General features: G+C 41.4%; 1 protein-coding gene across 1 annotated transcript; it reads left to right on the plus strand.

The window, feature by feature from the left end:
* Nucleotides 1–1970: 1970 nt before the first annotated feature.
* Nucleotides 1971–18417, plus strand: sloth1 (sloth 1). The gene is made up of 3 exons (XM_071658113.1): nucleotides 1971–2237; nucleotides 7111–7275; nucleotides 17941–18417. The coding sequence occupies exons 1-3, from the start codon at nucleotides 2153–2155 to the stop codon at nucleotides 18012–18014; spliced, it is 324 nt and encodes a 107-aa protein (XP_071514214.1). The 5' UTR covers nucleotides 1971–2152; the 3' UTR covers nucleotides 18015–18417.
* Nucleotides 18418–20677: the final 2260 nt, after the last annotated feature.

The following is a 20677-nucleotide window of genomic DNA, read 5'->3' on the forward strand; positions in this document are numbered from 1 at the left end:
TGCTATACTTTCAAAGTTCACTGATGATCTGCAGGCCATTGACGTGAACCCCACCCTGCCACCCGTCCACCCTGCCCTACACACACTGCCACCCATCCATCCTGCCACACACAATGCCACCCATCCACCCTGCCGCCCACACTGCACCCATCCACCCGGCCACACACACACTGCCATTCATCCACCCTGCCGCCCACACTGCCACCCATCCACCTTGCCGCCCACACTGCCACCCATCCAGCCTGCCACACACACACTGCCACCCATCCACTCTCCTGTTCAGATACGTGGTAGATATATGTTGTGTCCCCTGTTCAAGTAGGTGGTGGATACATGGTCTCCCCTGTTCAAGTACGTGGTAGATACTTGCTGTCTCCCCTGTCCAGGTACGTGGTAGATACGTGGTCTCCCCTGTTCAGATGTGGTAGATACATGCTGTCTCCCCTGTTCAGGTACGTGGTAGGTATGTCTCCCCTGTTCAAGTACGTGGTAGATACGTGTTGTCTCCCCTGTTCAGGTACTTGGTAGATACATGCTGTCTCCCCTGTTCAGGTACTTAGTAGATACATGCTGTCTCCCCTGTTCAGGTACGTGGTAGATACATGCTGTCTCCCCTGTTCAGGTACGTTATAGATACATGCTGTGTCCCCTGTTCAAATACGTGGTAGATACATGTCTCCTCTGTTCAGGTACGTGGTAGATCATGTTGTCTCCCCTGTTCAGGCACGTGGTAGATACGTGCTGTATCCCCTGTTCAAGTACGTGGTAGATACATGCCGTCTTTCCTGTTCAGGTATGTAGTAGATACATGCTTCCCTGTTCAGGTACGTGGTAGATACATGCTGTCTCCCCTGGGTGATGGATGACCATCCTGGATGATGATGGATGACCGTCCTAGGTGGTGACAGATGATCATCCTGGGTGATGGATAACCATCCTGGATGATGATGGATTACCATCCTGGTTGGTGATGGATGATCATCCTGGGGATAACAGATGGTCTCGCCTCCTGCAGCCGACACTATCTACTAACGTATCATACAAAGTATAAAACTATCTTGTATCATTCCTGCTCGTAGTTTTCTGATCATTTCCATAAATATTCATTAAAAGCAGTGTGAAGAAAGATATGTATAACCGATAGGTATTGGATGAAAACAATAAACCTTGTATATACAATGGAAATAATGATACGAGGGAAAACTGGTGTTAGTGTAGTATGAGGCGAGGAAGGGCATGAGCAGCCGCCACCACCGCAGCCCAACGTGTCGTACACTATATTGTTCAGAACTGAAATGTATTCACAGGCCTAATGGCCTTCCTCATAGACTGATGGCCGTAAAACCCAAAACAAACAACAACATTGTATCCATAAATCGTAGATAAAGAAATGAAAGAAGAGTAGCATACGAACTTAAAGTGAATTAAGCCTTAACGTACTACATTGAGGTAAGGTTATAAATACAATTTGGGATGATGGGGTTTTACAGTGACCCATTGATTATCCATGTGTACTGGATGCTTTAAGTCTGACATTCCATTCATATTTCGTAGTTACTTCAATGTGGTAGGATATTCTTTTTTAAACTTCTTTGGCATAAGTTTTGCATCGGCAAAATTTTGGCTATCCCTTTGTATACTTTCATTAAAATTCCTGTAAAAGGCAGTGGTTTTGCTTGTTAATTAACAAGAAGACATGTCTTTCAGATTTCTTTGTACACGCTATAATTTAGTACCAGTTTGTTCATTAGATTCATTCGTCTCATGTTGTATCTATGACTGGAAAGGTTCAAGATGTGTGTGATCTTTCTTCATAGCCTCTGTTTTGCTGCTTAACTAGTATTGTGGCTCTACGTTATACTTTTTCCAATTGAATAATATTGTTACATTTGTAGCACTGGTACCTTGTCATTCTCGAAATTACCCTAAAAAATAGTAGTGATCCCGAGTTTCTCTAGTGTACTGTGTCGATGATTTGGGTTTTGCCGTTGAGGAATTCGAATAGCAATGTAATCAAAAGAATCCTCCATATTCATTGCAGATATTCAGGTTACACTTGGATTAATGAACAATCCCCTCAAAAAAGATGTACAATCCACTCTCATTTCCAGAGTGTACTCCAAGCTACATTCTATCAGGGTCTCTGTGAGCAATGCATATTACCAAAAATCTCGTGATAAATATCATGATGGAACAATATACACAGCTTCAGAAGCATTGGAGACATGTAGAACAAGGTAATTTATATGCAAGACATCAGTAGCAGGTCAATTATGTGAACCTATATAGTTTGATAAATATTTAAAGCCACAGTATGTAATTCTATACTCTCTGGTATTGATTTTCAGTTATATTAAAAAGGTGGAGGGAATGAGGAAAAGTGGGTGACCAAATTGGAGGTGGAAAAATGAGGTGAAAAAGATTTTGAGTAATCGGGGCCTGAACATGCAGGAGGGTGAAAGGCGTGGAAGGATTAGAGTGAATTGGAATGATGTGGTATACTGGGGTCGACATGCTGTCGATTGATTGAACCAGTGCATGTAAAGTGTTTGGGGTAAACCATGGAAAGCTCTGTGGGGCCTGGATGTGGAAAGGGAGCTGTGGTTTTGGTGCATTATACATGACAGCTAGAGACTGACTGTGAACAAATGTGGCCTTTGTGTCTTTTCCTAGCATTTCCTCGCGCACATATGGGGGGAGGGGGTTGTCATGTCGTGTGATGGGGTGGCAACAGGAATGAATAAGGGCAGACCATATGAATTATGTACATGTTTATATATATATATATATATATATATATATATATATATATATATATATATATATATATATGTCTGTGTGTGTATGTATATGTTAACGTTGAGATGTATAGGTATGTATATGTGCGTGTGTGGACGTGTATGTATATACATGTGTATGTGGGTGGGTTGGGCCATTCTTTCGTCTGTTTCCTTGCACTGCCTCGCTGACGCGGGAGACGGCGACAAAGTATAACGAATATGAATAAATACATGGCGCCTTCATCCATTCCCACCGCCACCCAGCCACACATGATATGGCATCCCCCTCCCTCCGTGTGCGCATTTGGTAGCACTAGGAAAAGACAATAAAGCCCATATTCGTTCACACTGTTTCTAGCTGTCATGTATAATGCACCAAAACCACAGCTCCCTTTCCGCATCTAGGCCCCACAAAACTTTCTATGGTTTACCCCAGACGCTTCACATGCCCTGGTTCAATCCGTTGACAGCACATCGACCCCTATATATATATATATATATATATATATATATATATATATATATATATATATGTATGTGTGTGTGTGTGTGTGTGTGTGTGTGGTATACCGGGGTTGACGTGCTGTGAGTGGATTGAATCAGGGCGTGTGAAGCATCTGGGGTAAACCATGGAAAGTTCTGTGGGGCCTGGACATGAAAAGGGAGCTGTGGTTTCAGTGCATTATACATGACAGCTAGAGACTGAGTGTGAACGAATGTGGCCTTTGTTGTCATTTCCTAGCGCTACCTCGCGCACATGCTGGGGAAGGGGGTTGTTATTTCATGTGTGGCGGGGTGGCAATGGGAATGAATAAAGGCAGACAGTATGAATTATGTACATGTGTTCATATGTATATGTCTGAGTGGGTATATATGTGTATGCGTTGAGATGTATAGGTATGTATATTTGCGTGTGTGGACGTGTATGTATACATATGTGTATGTGGGTGGGTTGGGCCATTCTTTCGTCTGTTTCCTTGTGCTACCTCGCTAACACGGGAGACAGTGACAAAGCAAAATAAATAAATATATATATATAAGGTGAGAGGAAATGACCTAAAGGGAGTGAGGGAGGAATGGGATGTATTTAGGGAAGCAGTGATGGCTTGCACAAAAGATGCACCATAATGGTGGGAGGTGGGCTGATTAGAAAGGGTAGTAAGTGGTGGGATGAAGAAGTAAGATTATTAGTGAAAGAGAAGAGAGAGCCATTTGGATGATTTTGCAGTGAAATAGTGCAAATGACTGGGAGATGTATAAAAGAAAGAGGTCAAGAGAAAGGTGCAGGAGGTGAAAAAGAGGGCAAATGAGTGTTGGGGCGAGAGAGTATCATTAGATTTTAGGGAGAAATAAAGATGTTTTAGAAGGAGGTAAATAAAGTGCGTAAGACAAGAGAAATGGGAACACTGGTGAAGGGGGCAAATGGGTAGGTAATAACAAGTAATGGTGAAGTGAGAGGTAGATGGAGTGAGTATTTTGAAGGTTTGTTGAATGTGTTTAATGATAGAGTGGGAGATATAGGGTGTTTTGGTCGAGGTGGTGTGCGAAGTGAGAGGGTCAGGGAGAATGATTTGGTGAACAGATAAGAGGTAGTGAAGGCTTTGTAGAAGATGAAAGCTGGCAAGGCAGCTGGTTTCGATGGTATTGCAGTGGAATTTATTAAAAAATGGGTGACTGTGTTGTTGACTGGTTGTTAAGGATATTCAATGTATGTATGGTTCATGGTGAAGTATCTGAGGATTGGCATGCATAGTGCCATCGTACAAAGGCAAAGGGGATAAAGGTGAGTGTTCAAATTACAGAGGTATGAGTTTGTCGAGTATTCCTGGGAAATTATATGGGAGAGTATTGATTGAGAGGGTGAAGGCATGTACAGAGCATCAGATTGGGGAAGAGCAGTGTGGTTTCAGAAGTGGTAGAGGATGTGTGGATCAGGTGTTTGCTTTGACGAATGTGTGAGAAATACTTAGAAAAACAGATGGATTTGTATGTATCTCTTCTCTCTTCACCAAATTATTCTCCCTGGCCTTCTCACTTTGTACACCACCCCAACCAAAACACCCTATATCTGCCAGTCTATCATCAAACACATTCAACAAACCTTCAAAATACTCACTCCTTCACTATCTGTTATCACTTACCCACTTGCTCCCTTCACTGATGTTCCCATTTGATCTCTTGTCTTACGCATATTATTTATCTCCTTCCAAAACGTCCTTTTATTCTCCCTAAAATTTAATGATACTCTCTCACCCCAACTCTCATTTGCCCTCTTTTTCAACTTTGCACCTTTTTTCTTGACATCTTGCTATTTTCTTTTATAAATCTCCCTGTTATTTGCACTACTTCCCTGCAAATATCATCCAAACACTTCTCTTACTTCTTCATCCCACCACTCACGACCCTTTATAATCTGCCCACCTCCCACCTTTCTCATACCACATGCATCTTTTGTGCAAGCCATCACTGCTTCCCAAAATACATGTAGTGGCTAGTGGCAAGCCTATTTGCAGATGATACCGTGTTGTTTGCTGAGAGTGAAGAGGAATGTTTTATGATGTGTGTGTAATCATAGCTAATTGAAGGTAATTGCAAGTAAAAGTAAAGTAATGGTGTTTGAAAGGAAACCAAATGAAAGTATAGATTTTGTAAAACCATATAGAGTGAAAGAAGAAAATCTACTAACTTGTAATGTAGATATGGAGTGAAGAAGAGTGGAAGAAGTAAGAGAATTAAATATCTAGGAGCTGTATTGGAAAAGTGTGGTGATATGAAAGGAGAGATGAGAGAGCAGTATAGGGTAGAAAAGTCACTAGGCCCCTTAATAGAACAATGAAGGGTAGAGGTGTAAGTATGGAACTTAAGAGAGGACTAAGGGACTGCATAGTCCTCCCACCCCTGACCTATGCAGCTGAAACATGAACATGGAATGAGTTACAGAGGTCAAGAATCCAGGCTGTGGAAATGATCTATTTGAGAAGAGCATGTGGTGTGACTAGATGGAATGAAGAAAGAAGTGAAAGGGTATATGAGAGATGGGGTATGACAGGGAATGCAAAGGGAGCGAATTGTGGGGTGGAAGAGTGGATGAAACTTGATACTTTGACGTGGTTTGGGCATGTGGAAAGAATGCAAGACTGGGAGTTTACAAGGAGAGTGTATGATAGTACAATTGAAGGAGTTGATAGGAGTGGAAGACCACCTGTGACGTAGTGTATGATAGTACAATTAAAGAAGTTGATATGAGTGGAAGACCACCTGTGACATGGGCAAATAGGGTGGAGGAATACTGGAGGGAAGAGAAATAGTGGAAGAATGCATGGAATAGTGTGCGAGAGAGGCATGTAAGGATGGAGACTTTTGCTGTGGTCATCTCTTGATGGGAGCTCCCAGAGGGAATGGGTGTCAAAGATTTAGATAGATAGGTAGTTAGTGGGAACATTAGGTAGAAGCCTCTGGAACACCACGCTAGAGTTGCTCTCTGCCAGTGGCCCACTAAGGGTGATATGTAAAAGGCCAAGAAGTGGCACTGGAGTTCTCCAGTTATGGAGACTATTTTACCATGGCCACCCCCTCAAGGGAGGTCTCAAAGGGAACAGGCTTCAGAAATATAGACTGATAGAAGGAATAGGGTAATCTTTCATATGTGAGATAATTATTTTGAAAAGTTTCATCAATACTTTAGCTTCTCTCAATTTGATTGGACTTATACACAATACACAACTTGTATGTTTTGCAGATTCATTCTTTCTTTTGTTCTCAGAAGCCGGGTCATCCCAAACCATTGCTTCTGTGTTGTTGATCCATCCCTCTTGTGCTATGATTAATCCTGTTCCCATTTTTTAGACGAACTGCGATGTAAATTGAAACAGCTACCTTATGTTTCATAAGAATTTTCATAAAACTTCAAAACTGTTTCATAACTAAACATTGAGTCTAATGACATATGCTGTTATAGATAGAATAGATAACATGATATCTTTCATTCCTCTGGTTCTTTTTATCTCATTCTCCTAAACAGATGTCTTCAAAAACTATCATTAAAAGTGCAAGGTAGATAAACACTACATCCCAATATAGATATGAATATAAACTAAACTGTTCCTCATCATAACCAGTACTTATACTTGATCCAGATTCCATAATCATTCGTTAGTGGGTTAGAAATCTGACACATTTTAGATAAGAAGACAAAAATGTTTACATACCAATTGAAAAACTACTGTTGGGTTGCTCTTTTTAATATAGTTTAAAGATCGGACTTTTTATTGTGGAAATAAATGTTTCTAGAAAATTCATCTCCTGGTCATGCTATTTCATTTATTTTCAGGAATGACTTTGTTGTTTCGTAGCAGCAAAACTTTGCGTAAGATTCTGGAGAAGTGGCCAGGGAAGCGCACGTTTGGCATGTACAGATTTATGCCCTTCTTCTTTGTTTTAGGGGCAGCATTGGAGTTTTCAATGATAAACTGGCATGTTGGAGAAACAAATTTTTGTAAGTAGCTAACAGATTTAGATTTATGAAATACTGTTTTGTCTGAAGTTAGTGTAATTTATAGTGACTGTAGATTTGAATATCAAAATAGGATGAATTACAGTACAGGTTGTACCTCTCTAATCCTGTGCTTTGTGGTCTGGCAACTCCCATGGTCCGGCACGTTTGTAGATCTGCGCTGTTAGCAGCACTAAGGCGCCATAATCTGTGTACTTTGCAGCTGAGTTAATTAACAGTCCTGTTAATTTCTTATAGCCCCAAAAAAGTGTATAATGCAGACGAATCTGCCCTGTATTGGCGTCATATGCCCTAACAGCCCCATCCATAAACAAATTAAACATCCATAGGTATATCATGCACCCCTGCCGCAAACCGACATTCACTGTGATCCAATCACTTTCCTCTCTTCCTACTCGTACACATGCCTTACATCTTTGATAAAAACGTTTCACTGCTTCTAGCAACCTGCCTCCCACACCATATACTCTTAATACCATTAACAGAGCGTCTCTATCAACTCTATCATATGCCTTCTTCAGATCCGTAAATGCTACATACAAATCCATTTGTTTTTCTAAGTATTTCTCACATACATTCTTCAAAGCAAACACCTGATTTGTATGTAGCATTTATGGATCTGGAGAAGGCATATGATGAGTTGATAGAGATGCTCTGTGGTAGGTATTAAGAGTATATGGTGTAGGAGGCAAGTTGCTAGAAGCAGTGAAAAGTTCTTATCGAGGATGTATGTTATGTGTACGATTAGGAAGAGAGGAAAGTGATCAGTTCCCAGATAATGTCGGTTTGCAGCAGGGGTGCTTGATATCTCCAACGTTTTTTAATGTGTTTATGGATGGGGTTGTTAGGGAGGTGAATGCAAGAGTTTTGGAGAGAGGGGCAAGTATGCTGTCTATTGTGGATGAGAGGGCTGGGAAGTGTCAGTTGTTGTTTGCTGATTATACAGGGCTGGTGGCTGATTTGGGTGAGAAACTGCAGAAGCTGGTAACTGAGTTTGGTAAAGTGTGTGAAAGAAGAAAGCTGTGAGTAAATGTGAATAAGATCAAGGTTGTTAGGTACAGTAGGGTTGAGGGACAAGGCCATTGGGAGGTAAGTTTGAATGGAGAAAAACTGGAGGAAGTGAAGTGTTTTATAAAGATATCTAGGAGTGGTTTTGGCAGCTGATGGAACCATGAAAGTGCAAGTAAGTCACTGGGTGGGGAAAGGGGCAAACGTTCTGGGGGCGTTGAAGAATGTGTGGAAGGCGAGAACATTATCTCGGAAAGCAAAAATGAGTATGTTTGAAGGAATAGTAGTTCCAACAATGTTATATGGTTGCGAGGCATGGGCTATAGATAGGGTTGTACGGAGGATGGTGGATGTGTTGGAAATGAGATGTTTGAGGACAATATGTGGTGTGAGGTGGTTTGATCGAGTAAGTAATAAAAGGGTAAGAGAGATATGTGGTAATAAAAAGAGTGTGGTTGAGAGAGCAGAAGAGGGTGTATTGAAATGGTTTGGTCGCATGGAGAGAATGAGTGAAGAAAGATTGACAAAGAGGATAATTTTGTCAGAGGTGGAGGGAACAAGGAGAAGTGGGAGACCAAATTGGAGGTGGAAAGGTGGAGTGAAAAAAAATTTTTGAGCGATCGGGGCCTGAACATGCAGGAGGGTGAAAGGCGTGCAAGGAATAGAGTGAAATGGAATGATGTGGTATACTGGGGTCGTCGTGCTGTCAATGGATTAAACCAGGGCATTTGAAGCGTCTGGGGTAACCATGGAAAGCTCTGTGGGGCCTGGATGTGGAAAGGGAGCTGTGGTTTTGGTGCATTATACATGACAGCTAGAGACTGAGTGTGAACAAATGTGGCCCTTGTTGTCTTTTCCTAGCGCTACCTCACGCACATACGGGGGGGGAGGGGGTTGTTATTTCATGTGTGACGGGGTGGCAGTGGGAATGAATAAAGGCAGACAGTATGAATTATGTACATGTGTATATATGTATATGACTGTGTGTGTGTTTATATGTATACGTTGAGATGTGTACGTATGTATATATATATATATATATATATATATATATATATATATATATTTTCTTTTAAACTATTCGCCATTTCCCGCGTTAGCGAGGTAGCGTTAGGAACAGAGGACTGGGCCTTTTTTGGAATATTCTCACCTGGCCCCCTCTCTTCCTTCTTTTGGAAAATTAAAAAAAAAACGAGAGGGGAGGATTTCCAGCCCCCCCGCTCCCTCCCCTTTTAGTCGCCTTCTACGACATGCAGGGAATACGTGGGAAGTATTCTTAATCCCCTATCCCCAGGGATAATATAGGGTAAAGTGTGTGGAAGAAGAAAGTTAAGAGTAAATGTGAATAAGAGCAAGGTTATTAGGTACAGTAGGGTTGAGGGTCAAGTCAATTGGGAGGTGAGTTTGAATGGAGAAAAACTGGAGGAAGTGAAGTGTTTTAGATATCTGGGAGTGGATCTGGCAGCGGATGGAACCATAGAAGCAGAAGTGGATCATAGGGTGGGGGAGGGGGCGAAAATTCTGGGGGCCTTGAAGAATGTGTGGAAGTCGAGAACATTATCTCGGAAAGCAAAAATGGGTATGTTTGAAGGAATAGTGGTTCCAACAATGTTGTATGGTTGCGAGGCGTGGGCTGTGGATAGAGTTGTGCGCAGGAGGATGGATGTGCTGGAAATGAGATGTTTGAGGACAATGTGTGGTGTGAGGTGGTTTGATTGAGTGAGTAACGTAAGGGTAAGAGAGATGTGTGGAAATAAAAAGAGCGTGGTTGAGAGAGCAGAAGAGGGTGTTTTGAAGTGGTTTGGGCACATGGAGAGAATGAGTGAGGAAAGATTGACCAAGAGGATATATGTGTCGGAGGTGGAGGGAACGAGGAGAAGAGGGAGACCAAATTGGAGGTGGAAAGATGGAGTGAAAAAGATTTTGTGTGATCGGGGCCTGAACATGCAGGAGGGTGAAAGGAGGGCAAGGAATAGAGTGAATTGGATCGATGTGGTATACTGGGGTTGACGTGCTGTCAGTGGATTGAATCAAGGCATGTGAAGCGTCTGGGGTAAACCATGGAAAGCTGTGTAGGTATGTATATTTGCGTGTGTGGACGTATGTATATACATGTGTATGGGGGTGGGTTGTGCCATTTCTTTCGTCTGTTTCCTTGCGCTACCTCGCAAACGCGGGAGACAGCGACAAAGCAAAAAAAAAAAAAAAAAAAATATATATATATATATATATATATATATATATATATATATATATATATATATATATATATTAGATTATATGGGAGGGTATTGATTGAGAGGGTGAAGGCATGTACAGAGCATCAGATTGGGGAAGAGCAGTGTGGTTTCAGAAGTGGTAGAGGATGTGTGGATCAGGTGTTTGCTTTGAAGAATGTATGTGAGAAATACTTAGAAAAGCAAATGGATTTGTATGTAGCATTTATGGATCTGGAGAAGGCATATGATAGAGTTGATAGAGATGCTCTGTGGAAGGTATTAAGAATATATGGTGTGGGAGGCAAGTTGTTAGAAGCAGTGAAAAGTTTTTATCGAGGATGTAAGGCATGTGTACGTGTAGGAAGAGAGGAAAGTGATTGGTTCTAAGTGAATGTAGGTTTGCGGCAGGGGTGTGTGATGTCTCCATGGTTGTTTAATTTGTTTATGGATGGGGTTGTTAGGGAGGTGAATGCAAGAGTTTTGGAAAGAGGGGCAAGTATGAAGTCTGTTGGGGATGAGAGAGCTTGGGAAGTGAGTCAGTTGTTGTTCGCTGATGATACAGCGCTGGTGGCTGACTCATGTGAGAAACTGCAGAAGCTGGTGACTGAGTTTGGTAAAGTGTGTGAAAGAAGAAAGTTAAGAGTAAATGTGAATAAGAGCAAGGTTATTAGGTACAGTAGGGTTGAGGGTCAAGTCAGTTGGGAGGTAAGTTTGAATGGAGAAAAACTCTAGGAAGTAAAGTGTTTTAGATATCTGGGAGTGGATCTGGCAGCGGATGGAACCATGGAAGCGGAAGTGGATCATAAGGTGGGGGAGGGGGCGAAAATTCTGGGAGCCTTGAAGAATGTGTGGAAGTCGAGAACATTATCTCGGAAAGCAAAAATGGGTTTGTTTGAAGGAATAGTGGTTCCAACAATGTTGTATGGTTGCGAGGCGTGGGCTATGGATAGAGTTGTGTGCAGGAGGATGGATGTGCTGGAAATGAGATGTTTGAGGACAATGTGTGGTGTGAGGTGGTTTGATCGAGTAAGTAACGTAAGGGTAAGAGAGATGTGTGGAAATAAAAAGAGCGTGGTTGAGAGAGCAGAAGAGGGTGTTTTGAAATGGTTTGGGCACATGGAGAGAATGAGTGAGGAAAGATTGACCAAGAGGATATATGTGTCGGAAGTGGAGGGAACGAGGAGAAGTGGGAGACCAAATTGGAGGTGGAAAGATGGAGTGAAAAAGATTTTGTGTGATCGGGGCCTGAACATGCAGGAGGGTGAAAGGAGGGCAAGGAATAGAGTGAATTGGATCGATGTGGTATACCGGGGTTGACGTGCTGTCAGTGGATTGAATCAGGGCATGTGAAGCATCTGGGGTAAACCATGGAAAGCTGTGTAGGTATGTATATTTGCGTGTGTGGACGTGTATGTATATACATGTGTATGGGGGTGGGTTGGGCCATTTCTTTCGTCTGTTTCCTTGTGCTACCTCGCAAACGTGGGAGACAGCGACAAAGCAAAAAAAAAAAGAAAAATATATATATATATATATATATATATATATATATATATATATATATATATATATATATATATTTCTTTCTTTTTCTTTTAAACTATTCGCCATTTCCCGCATTAGCGAGGTAGCGTTAAGAACAGAGCCTTTTTTGGAATATCCTCACATGGCACCCTCTGTTCCTTCTTTTGGAAAATTAAAAAAAAGAAAACGAGAGCGGAGGATTTCCAGCCCCCCGCTCCGTCCCCTTTTAGTCGCCTTCTACGACACGCAGGGAATACGTGGGAAGTATTCTTAATCCCCTATTCCCAGGGATAATGTATATACATATATCCCCTGGGGATAGGAGAGAAAGAATACTTCCCACGCATTCCTCATGTGTCGTAGAAGGCGACTGAAGGGGATGGGAACGAGGGGCTAGAAACCCTTCCCTCCTTGTATTTTAACTTTCTAAAAGGGGAAACAGAAGAAGGAGTCACACGGGGAGTGCTCATCCTCCTCGAAGGCTCAGATTGGGGTGTGTAAATGTGTGTGGATGTAACCAAGATGAGAAAAAAGGAGAGATAGGTAGTATGTTTGAGGAAAGGAACCTGGATGTTTTGGCTCTGAGTGAAACGAAGCTCAAGGGTAAAGGGGAAGAGTGGTTTGGGAATGTCTTGGGAGTAGTCTTGGGGTTAGTAAGAGGACAAGAGCAAGGGAAGGAGTAGCACTACTCCTGAAACAGGAGTGGTGGGAGTATGTGATAGAGTGTAAGAAAGTAAACTCTTGATTGATATGGGTAAAACTGAAAGTTGGAGAGAGATGGGTGATTATTGGTGCATATACACCTGGGCATGAGAAGAAAGATCATGAGAGGCAAGTGTTTTGGGAGCAGCTGAATGAGTGTGTTAGTAGTTTTGATGCACAAGACCGGATTATAGTGATGGGTGATTTGAATACAAAGGTGAGTAATGTGGCAGTTGAGGGAATAATTGGTATACCTGGGGTGTTCAGTGTTGTAAATGGAAATGGTGAAGAGCTTGTAGATTTATGTGCTGAAAAAGGACTGGTGATCGGGAATACCTGGTTTAAAAAGAGAGATATACACAAGTATACGTATGTAAGTAGGAGAGATGGTCGGAGAGCGTTATTGGATTATGTGTTAATTGATAGGCGCGTGAAAGAGAGACTTTTGGATGTTAATGTGCTAAGAGGTGCAACTAGAGGGATGTCTGATCATTATCTTGTGGAGGCAAAGGTGAAGATTTGTAGAGGTTTTCAGAAAAGAAGAGAGAATGTTGGGGTTAAGAGAGTGGTGAGAGTAAGTGAGCTTGGGAAGGAGACTTGTGTGAGGAAGTACCAGGAGAGACTGAATACAGAATGGAAAAAGGCGAAAACAAAGGAGGTAAGGGGAGTGGGGGAGGAATGGGATGTATTTAGGGAAGCAGTGATGGCTTGCGCAAAAGATTCTTGTGGCATGAGAAGCGTGGGAGGTGGGCAGATTAGAAAGGGTAGTGAGTGGTGGGATAAAGGAGGCAGGAGGTCAAGAGAAAGGTGCAAGAGGTGAATAAGAGGGCAAATGAGAGTTGGGGTGAGAGAGTATCATTAAATTTTAGGGAGAATAAAAAGATGTTTTGGAAGGAGGTAAATAAAGTGCGTAAGACAAGGGAACAAATGGGAACTTCAGTGAAGGGGGCAAATGGGGAGGTGATAAAAAGTAGTGGTGATGTGAGAAGGAGATGGAGTGAGTATTTTGAAGGCTTATTGAATGTGTTTGATGATAGAGTGGCAGGTATAGGGTGTTTTGGTAGAGGTGGTGTGCAAAGTGAGAGGGTTAGGGAAAATGATTTGGTAAACAGAGAAGAGGTAGTAAAAGCTTTATGGAAGATGAAAGCTGGCAAGGCAGTGGGTTTGGATGGTATTGCAGTGGAATTTATTAGAAAAGGGGGTGACTGTATTGTTGACTAGTTGGTAAAGTTACTTAATGTATGTATGATTCATGGTGAGGTGCCTGAGGATTGGCAGAATGCTTGCATAGTGCCATTGTACAAAGGCAAAGGGGATAAGAGTGAGTGCTCTAATTACAGAGGTATAAGTTTGTTGAGTATTCCTGGTAAATTATATGGGAGGGTATTGATTGAGAGGGTGAAGGCATGTACAGAGCATCAGATTGGGGAAGAGCAGTGTAGTTTCAGAAGTGGTAGAGGATGTGTGGATCAGGTGTTTGCTTTGAAGAATGTATGTGAGAAATACTTAGAAAAGCAAATGGATTTGTATGTAGCATTTATGGATCTGGAGAAGGCATATGATAGAGTTGATAGAGATGCTCTGTGGAAGGTACTAAGAATATATGGTGTGGGAGGCAAGTTGTTAGAAGCAGTGAAAAGTTTGTGTATGTGTAGGAAGAGAGGAAAGTGATTGGTTCTCAGTGAATGTAGGTTTGTGGCAGGGGTGTGTGATGTCTCCATGGTTGTTTAATTTGTTTATGGATGGGGTTGTTAGGGAGGTGAATGCAAGAGTTTTGGAAAGAGGGGCAAGCATGCAGTCTGTAGTGGATGAGAGAGCTTGGGAAGTGAGTCAGTTGTTGTTCGCTGATGATACAGCGCTGGTGGCTGATTCGTGTGAGAAACTGCAGAAGCTGGTGACTGAGTTTGGTAAAGTGTTTGAAAGAAGAAAGTTGAGAGTAAATGTAAATAAGAGTAAGGTTATTAGGTACAGTAGGGTTGAGGGTCAAGTCAATTGGGAGGTAAGTTTGAATGGAGAAAAACTGGAGGAAGTGAAGTGTTTTAGATATCTGGGAGTGGATTTGGCAGCGGATGGAACCATGGAAGTGGAAGTGAATCATAGGGTGGGGGAGGGGGCGAAAATTCTGGGAGCCTTGAAGAATATTTGGAAATCGAGAACATTATCTCGGAAAGCAAAAATGGGTATGTTTTAAGGAATAGTGGTTCCAACAATGTTGTATGGTTGCGAGGCGTGGGCTGTGGATAGAGTTGTGCGCAGGAGGGTGGATGTATTGGAAATGAGATGTTTGAGGACAATATGTGGTGTGAGGTGGTTTGATCGAGTAAGTAATAATAGGGTAAGAGAGATGTGTGGTAATAAAAATAGGGTGGTTGAGAGAGCAGAAGAGGGTGTTTTGAAATGGTTTGGTCACATGGAGAGAATGAGTGAGGAAAAGTTGACCAAGAGGATATATGTGTCAGAGGTGGAGGGAACGAGGAGAAGTGGGAAACCAAATTGGAGGTGGAAAGATGGAGTGAAAAAGATTTTGAGTGATCGGGGCCTGAGCATACAGGAGGGTGAAAGGCGTGCAAGGAATAGATTGAATTGGAATGATGTGGTATACCGAGGTCGACGGGCTGTCAGTGGATTGAACCAGGGCATGTGAAGCGTCTGGGGTAAACCATGGAAAGTTCTGTGATTCCTGGATGTGGAAAGGGAGCTGTGGTTTCGGTGCATCATTACATGACAGCTAGAGACTGAGTGTGAACGAATGGGGCCTTTGTTATCTTTTCCTAGCGCTACCTTGCACACATGAGGGGGGAGGGGGTTGTTATTCCATGTGTGGCGAGGTGGCGATAGGACTGAATAAAGGCAGACAGTATGAATTATGTACATGTATATATATATGTATATGTCTGTGTGTGTATATATATGTATACATTGAGATGTATAGGTATGCATATTTGCGTGTGTGGATGTGTATGTATGTACATGTGTATGTGGATGGGTTGGGCCATTTCTTTCATCTGTTTCCTTGCGCTACCTCGCTAACGCGGGAGACAGCGACAAAGGAAAATAAATGAATAAATAAAAAAAGGTGAGAGCAAATGATGTAAGGGGAGTGGAGGAGGAATGGGATATATATAGGGAAGTAGTGATGGCTTGTGCAAAAGATGCCTGTGGCATGAGAAAGTTGGGAGGTGGGCAGATTAGAAAGAGTAGTGAGTGGTCGGATGAAGAAATAAGATTGTTAGTGAAAGAGAAGAGAGAGGCATTTGGATTATTTTGTAGGAAAATAGTGCAAGTGACTGGGAGATGTATAAAAGAAAGGCAGGAGGTGAAGAGAAAGGTGCAAGAGGTGAAAAAGAGGGCAAATGAGAGTTAGGGTGAGAGAGTATCATCAAATTTTAGGGAGAATAAAAAGATCTTTTGGAAGGAGGTAAATAAAGTACATAAGACAAGAGAAGAAATGGGAACATTGGTGAAGGGGGCAAATGGGGAGGTAATAACAAGTAGTGGTGAAGTGAGAGTGAGATGGAGTGAGTATTTTGAAGGTTTGTTTGATGATAGAGTGGGAGATATAGGGTGTTTTGGTCGAGGTGGTGTGCAAAGTGAGAGGGTCAGGGAGAATGATTTGGTAAACAGAGAAGAGGGAGTAAAAGCTTTGTGAAAGATGAAATCCAGCAAGGCGGCTGGTTTGGATGGTATTGCTGCAAAATTTATTAAAAAAGGGGGTGACTGTGCTGTTGATTGGTTGGTGAAGATATTCAATATATGTATGGTTCATGGTGAAGTGCCTGAGAATTGGCGAAATGCATGTATAGTGCCATTGGCCAAAGCCAAAGGAGATAAAGGTGAGTGTTCAAATTACAGAGGTATAAGTTTGTTGAGTATTCTTGGGATATTATATGGGAGGGTATTGATTGAGAGGGTCAAGGCATGCACAGAGCATCAGATTGGGGAAGAGCAGTGTGGTTTCAGAAGTGGTAGAGGATGTGTGGATCAGGTGTTTGCTTTGAAGAATGTATGTGAGAAAAAACTTAGAAAAGGAATTGGATTTCTATGTAGCATTTTATGGATCTGGAGAAGGCATATGATAGTGTTGATAGAGATGCTCTGTGGAAGGTATTAAGAGTATATGGTGTGGGCGGTAAGTTGCTAGAAGCAGTGAAAGCCTTTATTGAGGATGTAAGGCATGTGTACGAGTAGGAAGAGAGGAAAGTGATTGGTTCCCAGTGAATGTCGGTTTGCGGCAGGGTGCGTGATATCTCCATGGTTGTTAAATTTGTTTATGGATGGGGTTGTTAGGGAGGTGAATGCATTGAAACCATGGCTCCCTATCCACATCCAGGCCCTAACCTGAGCCAGGTACCCATTTTATCAACCAACCCCTAGAGGTGGGTGACCAGCTGGGCTGACTGTGGACCAACTGCTGCATCAAGGATTTGAACCTGTATGCTCAACCCTGGGCGGTCTGTGAATGTGTCATGGTCAGGAACACTAACCACTACACCACAGTACTCCTTACACCACAGAAGTCTATGTACAACTTGTAGATGGAAAGGATTGTGTCATGAAATTATTTAGTTTGCAGCTTGTCTGTTATCCAAAGCAGTGGCATAACACAGCCTATGCATAGCATTTGCCACTCACCTTCTCTTCAATTATTACATATAGAATCTACCCATAGCATTAGGTATTTACTATCTCTTCAAGTATTAAAGCCTAATGATAATGTTAAAGACGTGTCCTGAAGATTGTTCTTCCTGGTTAAAGAGACACCAGTGTTCTCTCACATAATCATAGTTAATTCATTAAAGAGTTCTACTTCATGTATATCCAAATTTATTTTATGAAACCCTTGCTTGTACCATTACCTGTGGGTATTTTTTTATGTATATTTTACACAGCTTGATTGTAGATTATTTATTAGTATTGAGGTTGTACTCTGTTCAGCAGTTATTAACTGTATCCGGATATTCCTGATATTTTTGACATTTATGTGACTGCAAATGCTACATATTGTTGAGATATGTTTTTTCATTTTTTTAAGAAAACTGAACATTTTACTATTTTTATAGGAGACTATATCATTGTTCATAGATTACATAAATATTGTCATAAAATTAATGGAGAATAATGCTTCCCACAGTCATTATTTGCTAACAAAATATATTCTATACTGATATACTGTTACAAATGTTTTTTCTCACAGATCGCACATACAAAAAACGTCAAGCTAAGAAACTTGCCATTGAGGAATTACAAAATAGAAAACTGAGTGCTTGAGATTTTTATGAATTAAATTATTGAATACAATTAACCAGTACAGCCCCTCCGTTCTAAGAAGGAACAGATATATTGCTCTAGAAAAATCTTAATTGCAAAGAAAATTAATTCAGATCAGGCAGTAAGATTTTGACAATGCCTGCAGGAGTAACTTGGAGTGTATACATTCGGTACAGCTGTGCAGCATTTCTTTCAATGATGGCTGGAGCACAAATTGTTCATGTTTATTATCGCCCCTTGGAGGACTTGGAAGAACTGGTACAAAAGGAAAAGGAAAGAATGTGCAGTGATCCTGTCTCACTTGAGAAGGGTAAGAGAGTGTAAAAACTTTGTAGTATGTTGATTTTATATGTATAAGTGATGTACAGGATATGAAATGCTTGAATAGAACTTTTTTGAGTTAGCTCTGAGTTTAATTTGTACTCCATAATGTATCCTTTATATATTCATGAATGATACTTTTACTGGGTGCGATGAATTAATTATATTTTTTTCTTTCACTCTTGTTCACTGTTTCCCACTTTATTGAGGTAGTGCCAGAAACAAAGAAAAGGCCTCACTTGTTCACACATATTATCTAGCTGTCAAGTGTGATGCACTGAAACAACAGCCTCCTATCCACAACTGGGCCCCATAAGTGTTTTTGTGGAATCCCCATCTGCTTCATATTTCTTATACATGCCTTTCCCCCTCCTGGATGTTTAGGTCCTGAGCACTTAAAATCTTATTCACCTGGTACCTGTCATATGTCACAAGAGCTATACAGAGCAGAAATAAACTCTGTAACTTAGAATCAGACAATGACCCAAATGTTGCAAAGCAATGTAACACAGTGAGGAGAGACATGAAAAGACTTATCAAGCAAGCCAAGAGAGAGTATGAACTGAATATTACAAGAGATCCTAATAAAAGATTTTTCAGATATATTAAGGGTGGGATAGGACCCTCACTGAATGAAGATGGGGAACCCACTATGGATTATAAAAGAAACAACCCTAAAAGGTTACAACATGAATTTGGAGACAGTGATAAATAGCACTCACATGACACCAGAATTTACCGTCACAGTTAGAGAGGTACTAATAGATTAGTTGAAGACTAGTAAAAGTTCAGGTCCTGACTTTTCCTAACCATGAGTAACTAACAATGCCAAACATGAAATTGCCATACGTTTAACCTATATTTTCAATAACTCTCTCCAGGGTGGAATAGACCCACAGGACTAGGGACTGGCAGTCATCACTCCTACTTTCAAAAAAGGAAGCTGGGAAATGCTTGGCACCTACCATCCTATTAGCCTCGCATCATTTATATGTAAACTTCTGGAGTAGATTTTTAGAGATAGAATTGTAGCTTATGTGGAACAACATAGTCTGAAAAATAATACATAGCATAGTTTTAGAGAAAGGTGCAAGAGGTGAAAAAGAGGGCAAATGAGAGTTGGGGTGAGATAGTATTAAATTTTAGGGAGAATATAAAAATGTTTTTGAAGGAGGTAAATAACGTGCTTAAGATAAGAGAACAAGTGAGAACATCGGTGAAGGGGGAAAGTGAGGAGGTAATAACGGGTAGTGATGAAGTGAGAAGATGGAGTGAGTATTTTGAAGGTTTGTGGAATGTGTTGGATGATAGAGTGGCAGATGTAGGTGTTTTGGTCAGGATGGTGTAAGAAGTGAGAGGGGTCAGGAAGAATGGTTTAGTTAAAAGAGAAGAGGTAGTGAAAGCTTTGCGGAAGATGAAAGCCAGCAAGGCGGTGGGTTTGGATGATATTACAGTGGAATTTATTAAAAAAGGGGTAACTCTGTTTTTGATTGGCTGATGAGGATATTCATTGTATGTATGGATCATGGTGAAGTGCCTGAGGATTGGCAGAATGCATGCATAGTGCCTTTGTCCAAAGGCAAGGGGGATAAAGGTGAGTATTCAAACTACAGAGGTATAAGTATGTTGAATATTCCTGGGAAATTATATGGGAGGGTTTTGATTGAGAGGGTGAAGGCATGTACAGAGCATCAGACTAGGGAAGAGCAGTGTGGTAGGGGATGTGTGGATCAGGTGTCTGTTTTGAAGAATGTACGTGAGAAGTACTTAGAAATACAGATGGATTTGTATGTAGCATTTATGAATCTGAAGAAGTCATATGATAGGGTTGATAGAGATGCTTTGTGGGAGGTTTGAAGAGTATATGGTGTGGGAGGTAAGTTGCTAGAAGCAGTGAAAAATTTTTACCAAGGATGAAAGGCATGTGTATGAATAGAAAGAGAGGAGAGTAATGGGTTCCCAGTGAATGTCGGTTTGCAGCAGGGATGTGTGATGTCCCCAGGGTTGTTTGATTTGTTTATTAATGGGTTGGTTAGGTAGGTGAATGCAAGAGTTTTGGAGAGAGGGGTGAGTATGCAGTCTGTTGTGGATGAGGGGGCCTGGGAAGTGAGTAAGTTGATGTTTGCTGATGATACAGCTCTAGAGGCTGATTTGGTTGAGAAACTGCAGAGGTTGGTGACTGAGTTTGGAAAAGTGTGTGAAAGGAGAAGACTGAGAGTAAATGTAAATAAGAGCAAGGTTATTAGGTTCAGTAGGGTTGAGGGACAAGCTAATTGGGATGTAAGTTTGAACGGAGAAAAATTGGAGGAAGTGTTTTAGATATTTAGGAGTGGATTTAGCAG

The sequence above is a fragment of the Panulirus ornatus genome, chromosome 65 (genome assembly GCF_036320965.1).
Source record: "Panulirus ornatus isolate Po-2019 chromosome 65, ASM3632096v1, whole genome shotgun sequence".
NCBI lineage: Eukaryota > Metazoa > Arthropoda > Malacostraca > Decapoda > Palinuridae > Panulirus > Panulirus ornatus.

Excerpts from the sequence above, each read along its gene's own strand:
- sloth1 (XM_071658113.1), top strand. The coding sequence starts at position 2,153 with ATGCATATTACCAAAAATCTCGTGATAAATATCATGATGGAACAATAT. Across the intron at positions 2,238-7,110 it reads TTGGAGACATGTAGAACAAG|GAATGACTTTGTTGTTTCGT; the intron begins GTAATTTATATG and ends ATTTATTTTCAG. Across the intron at positions 7,276-17,940 it reads TGTTGGAGAAACAAATTTTT|ATCGCACATACAAAAAACGT; the intron begins GTAAGTAGCTAA and ends TTTTTCTCACAG.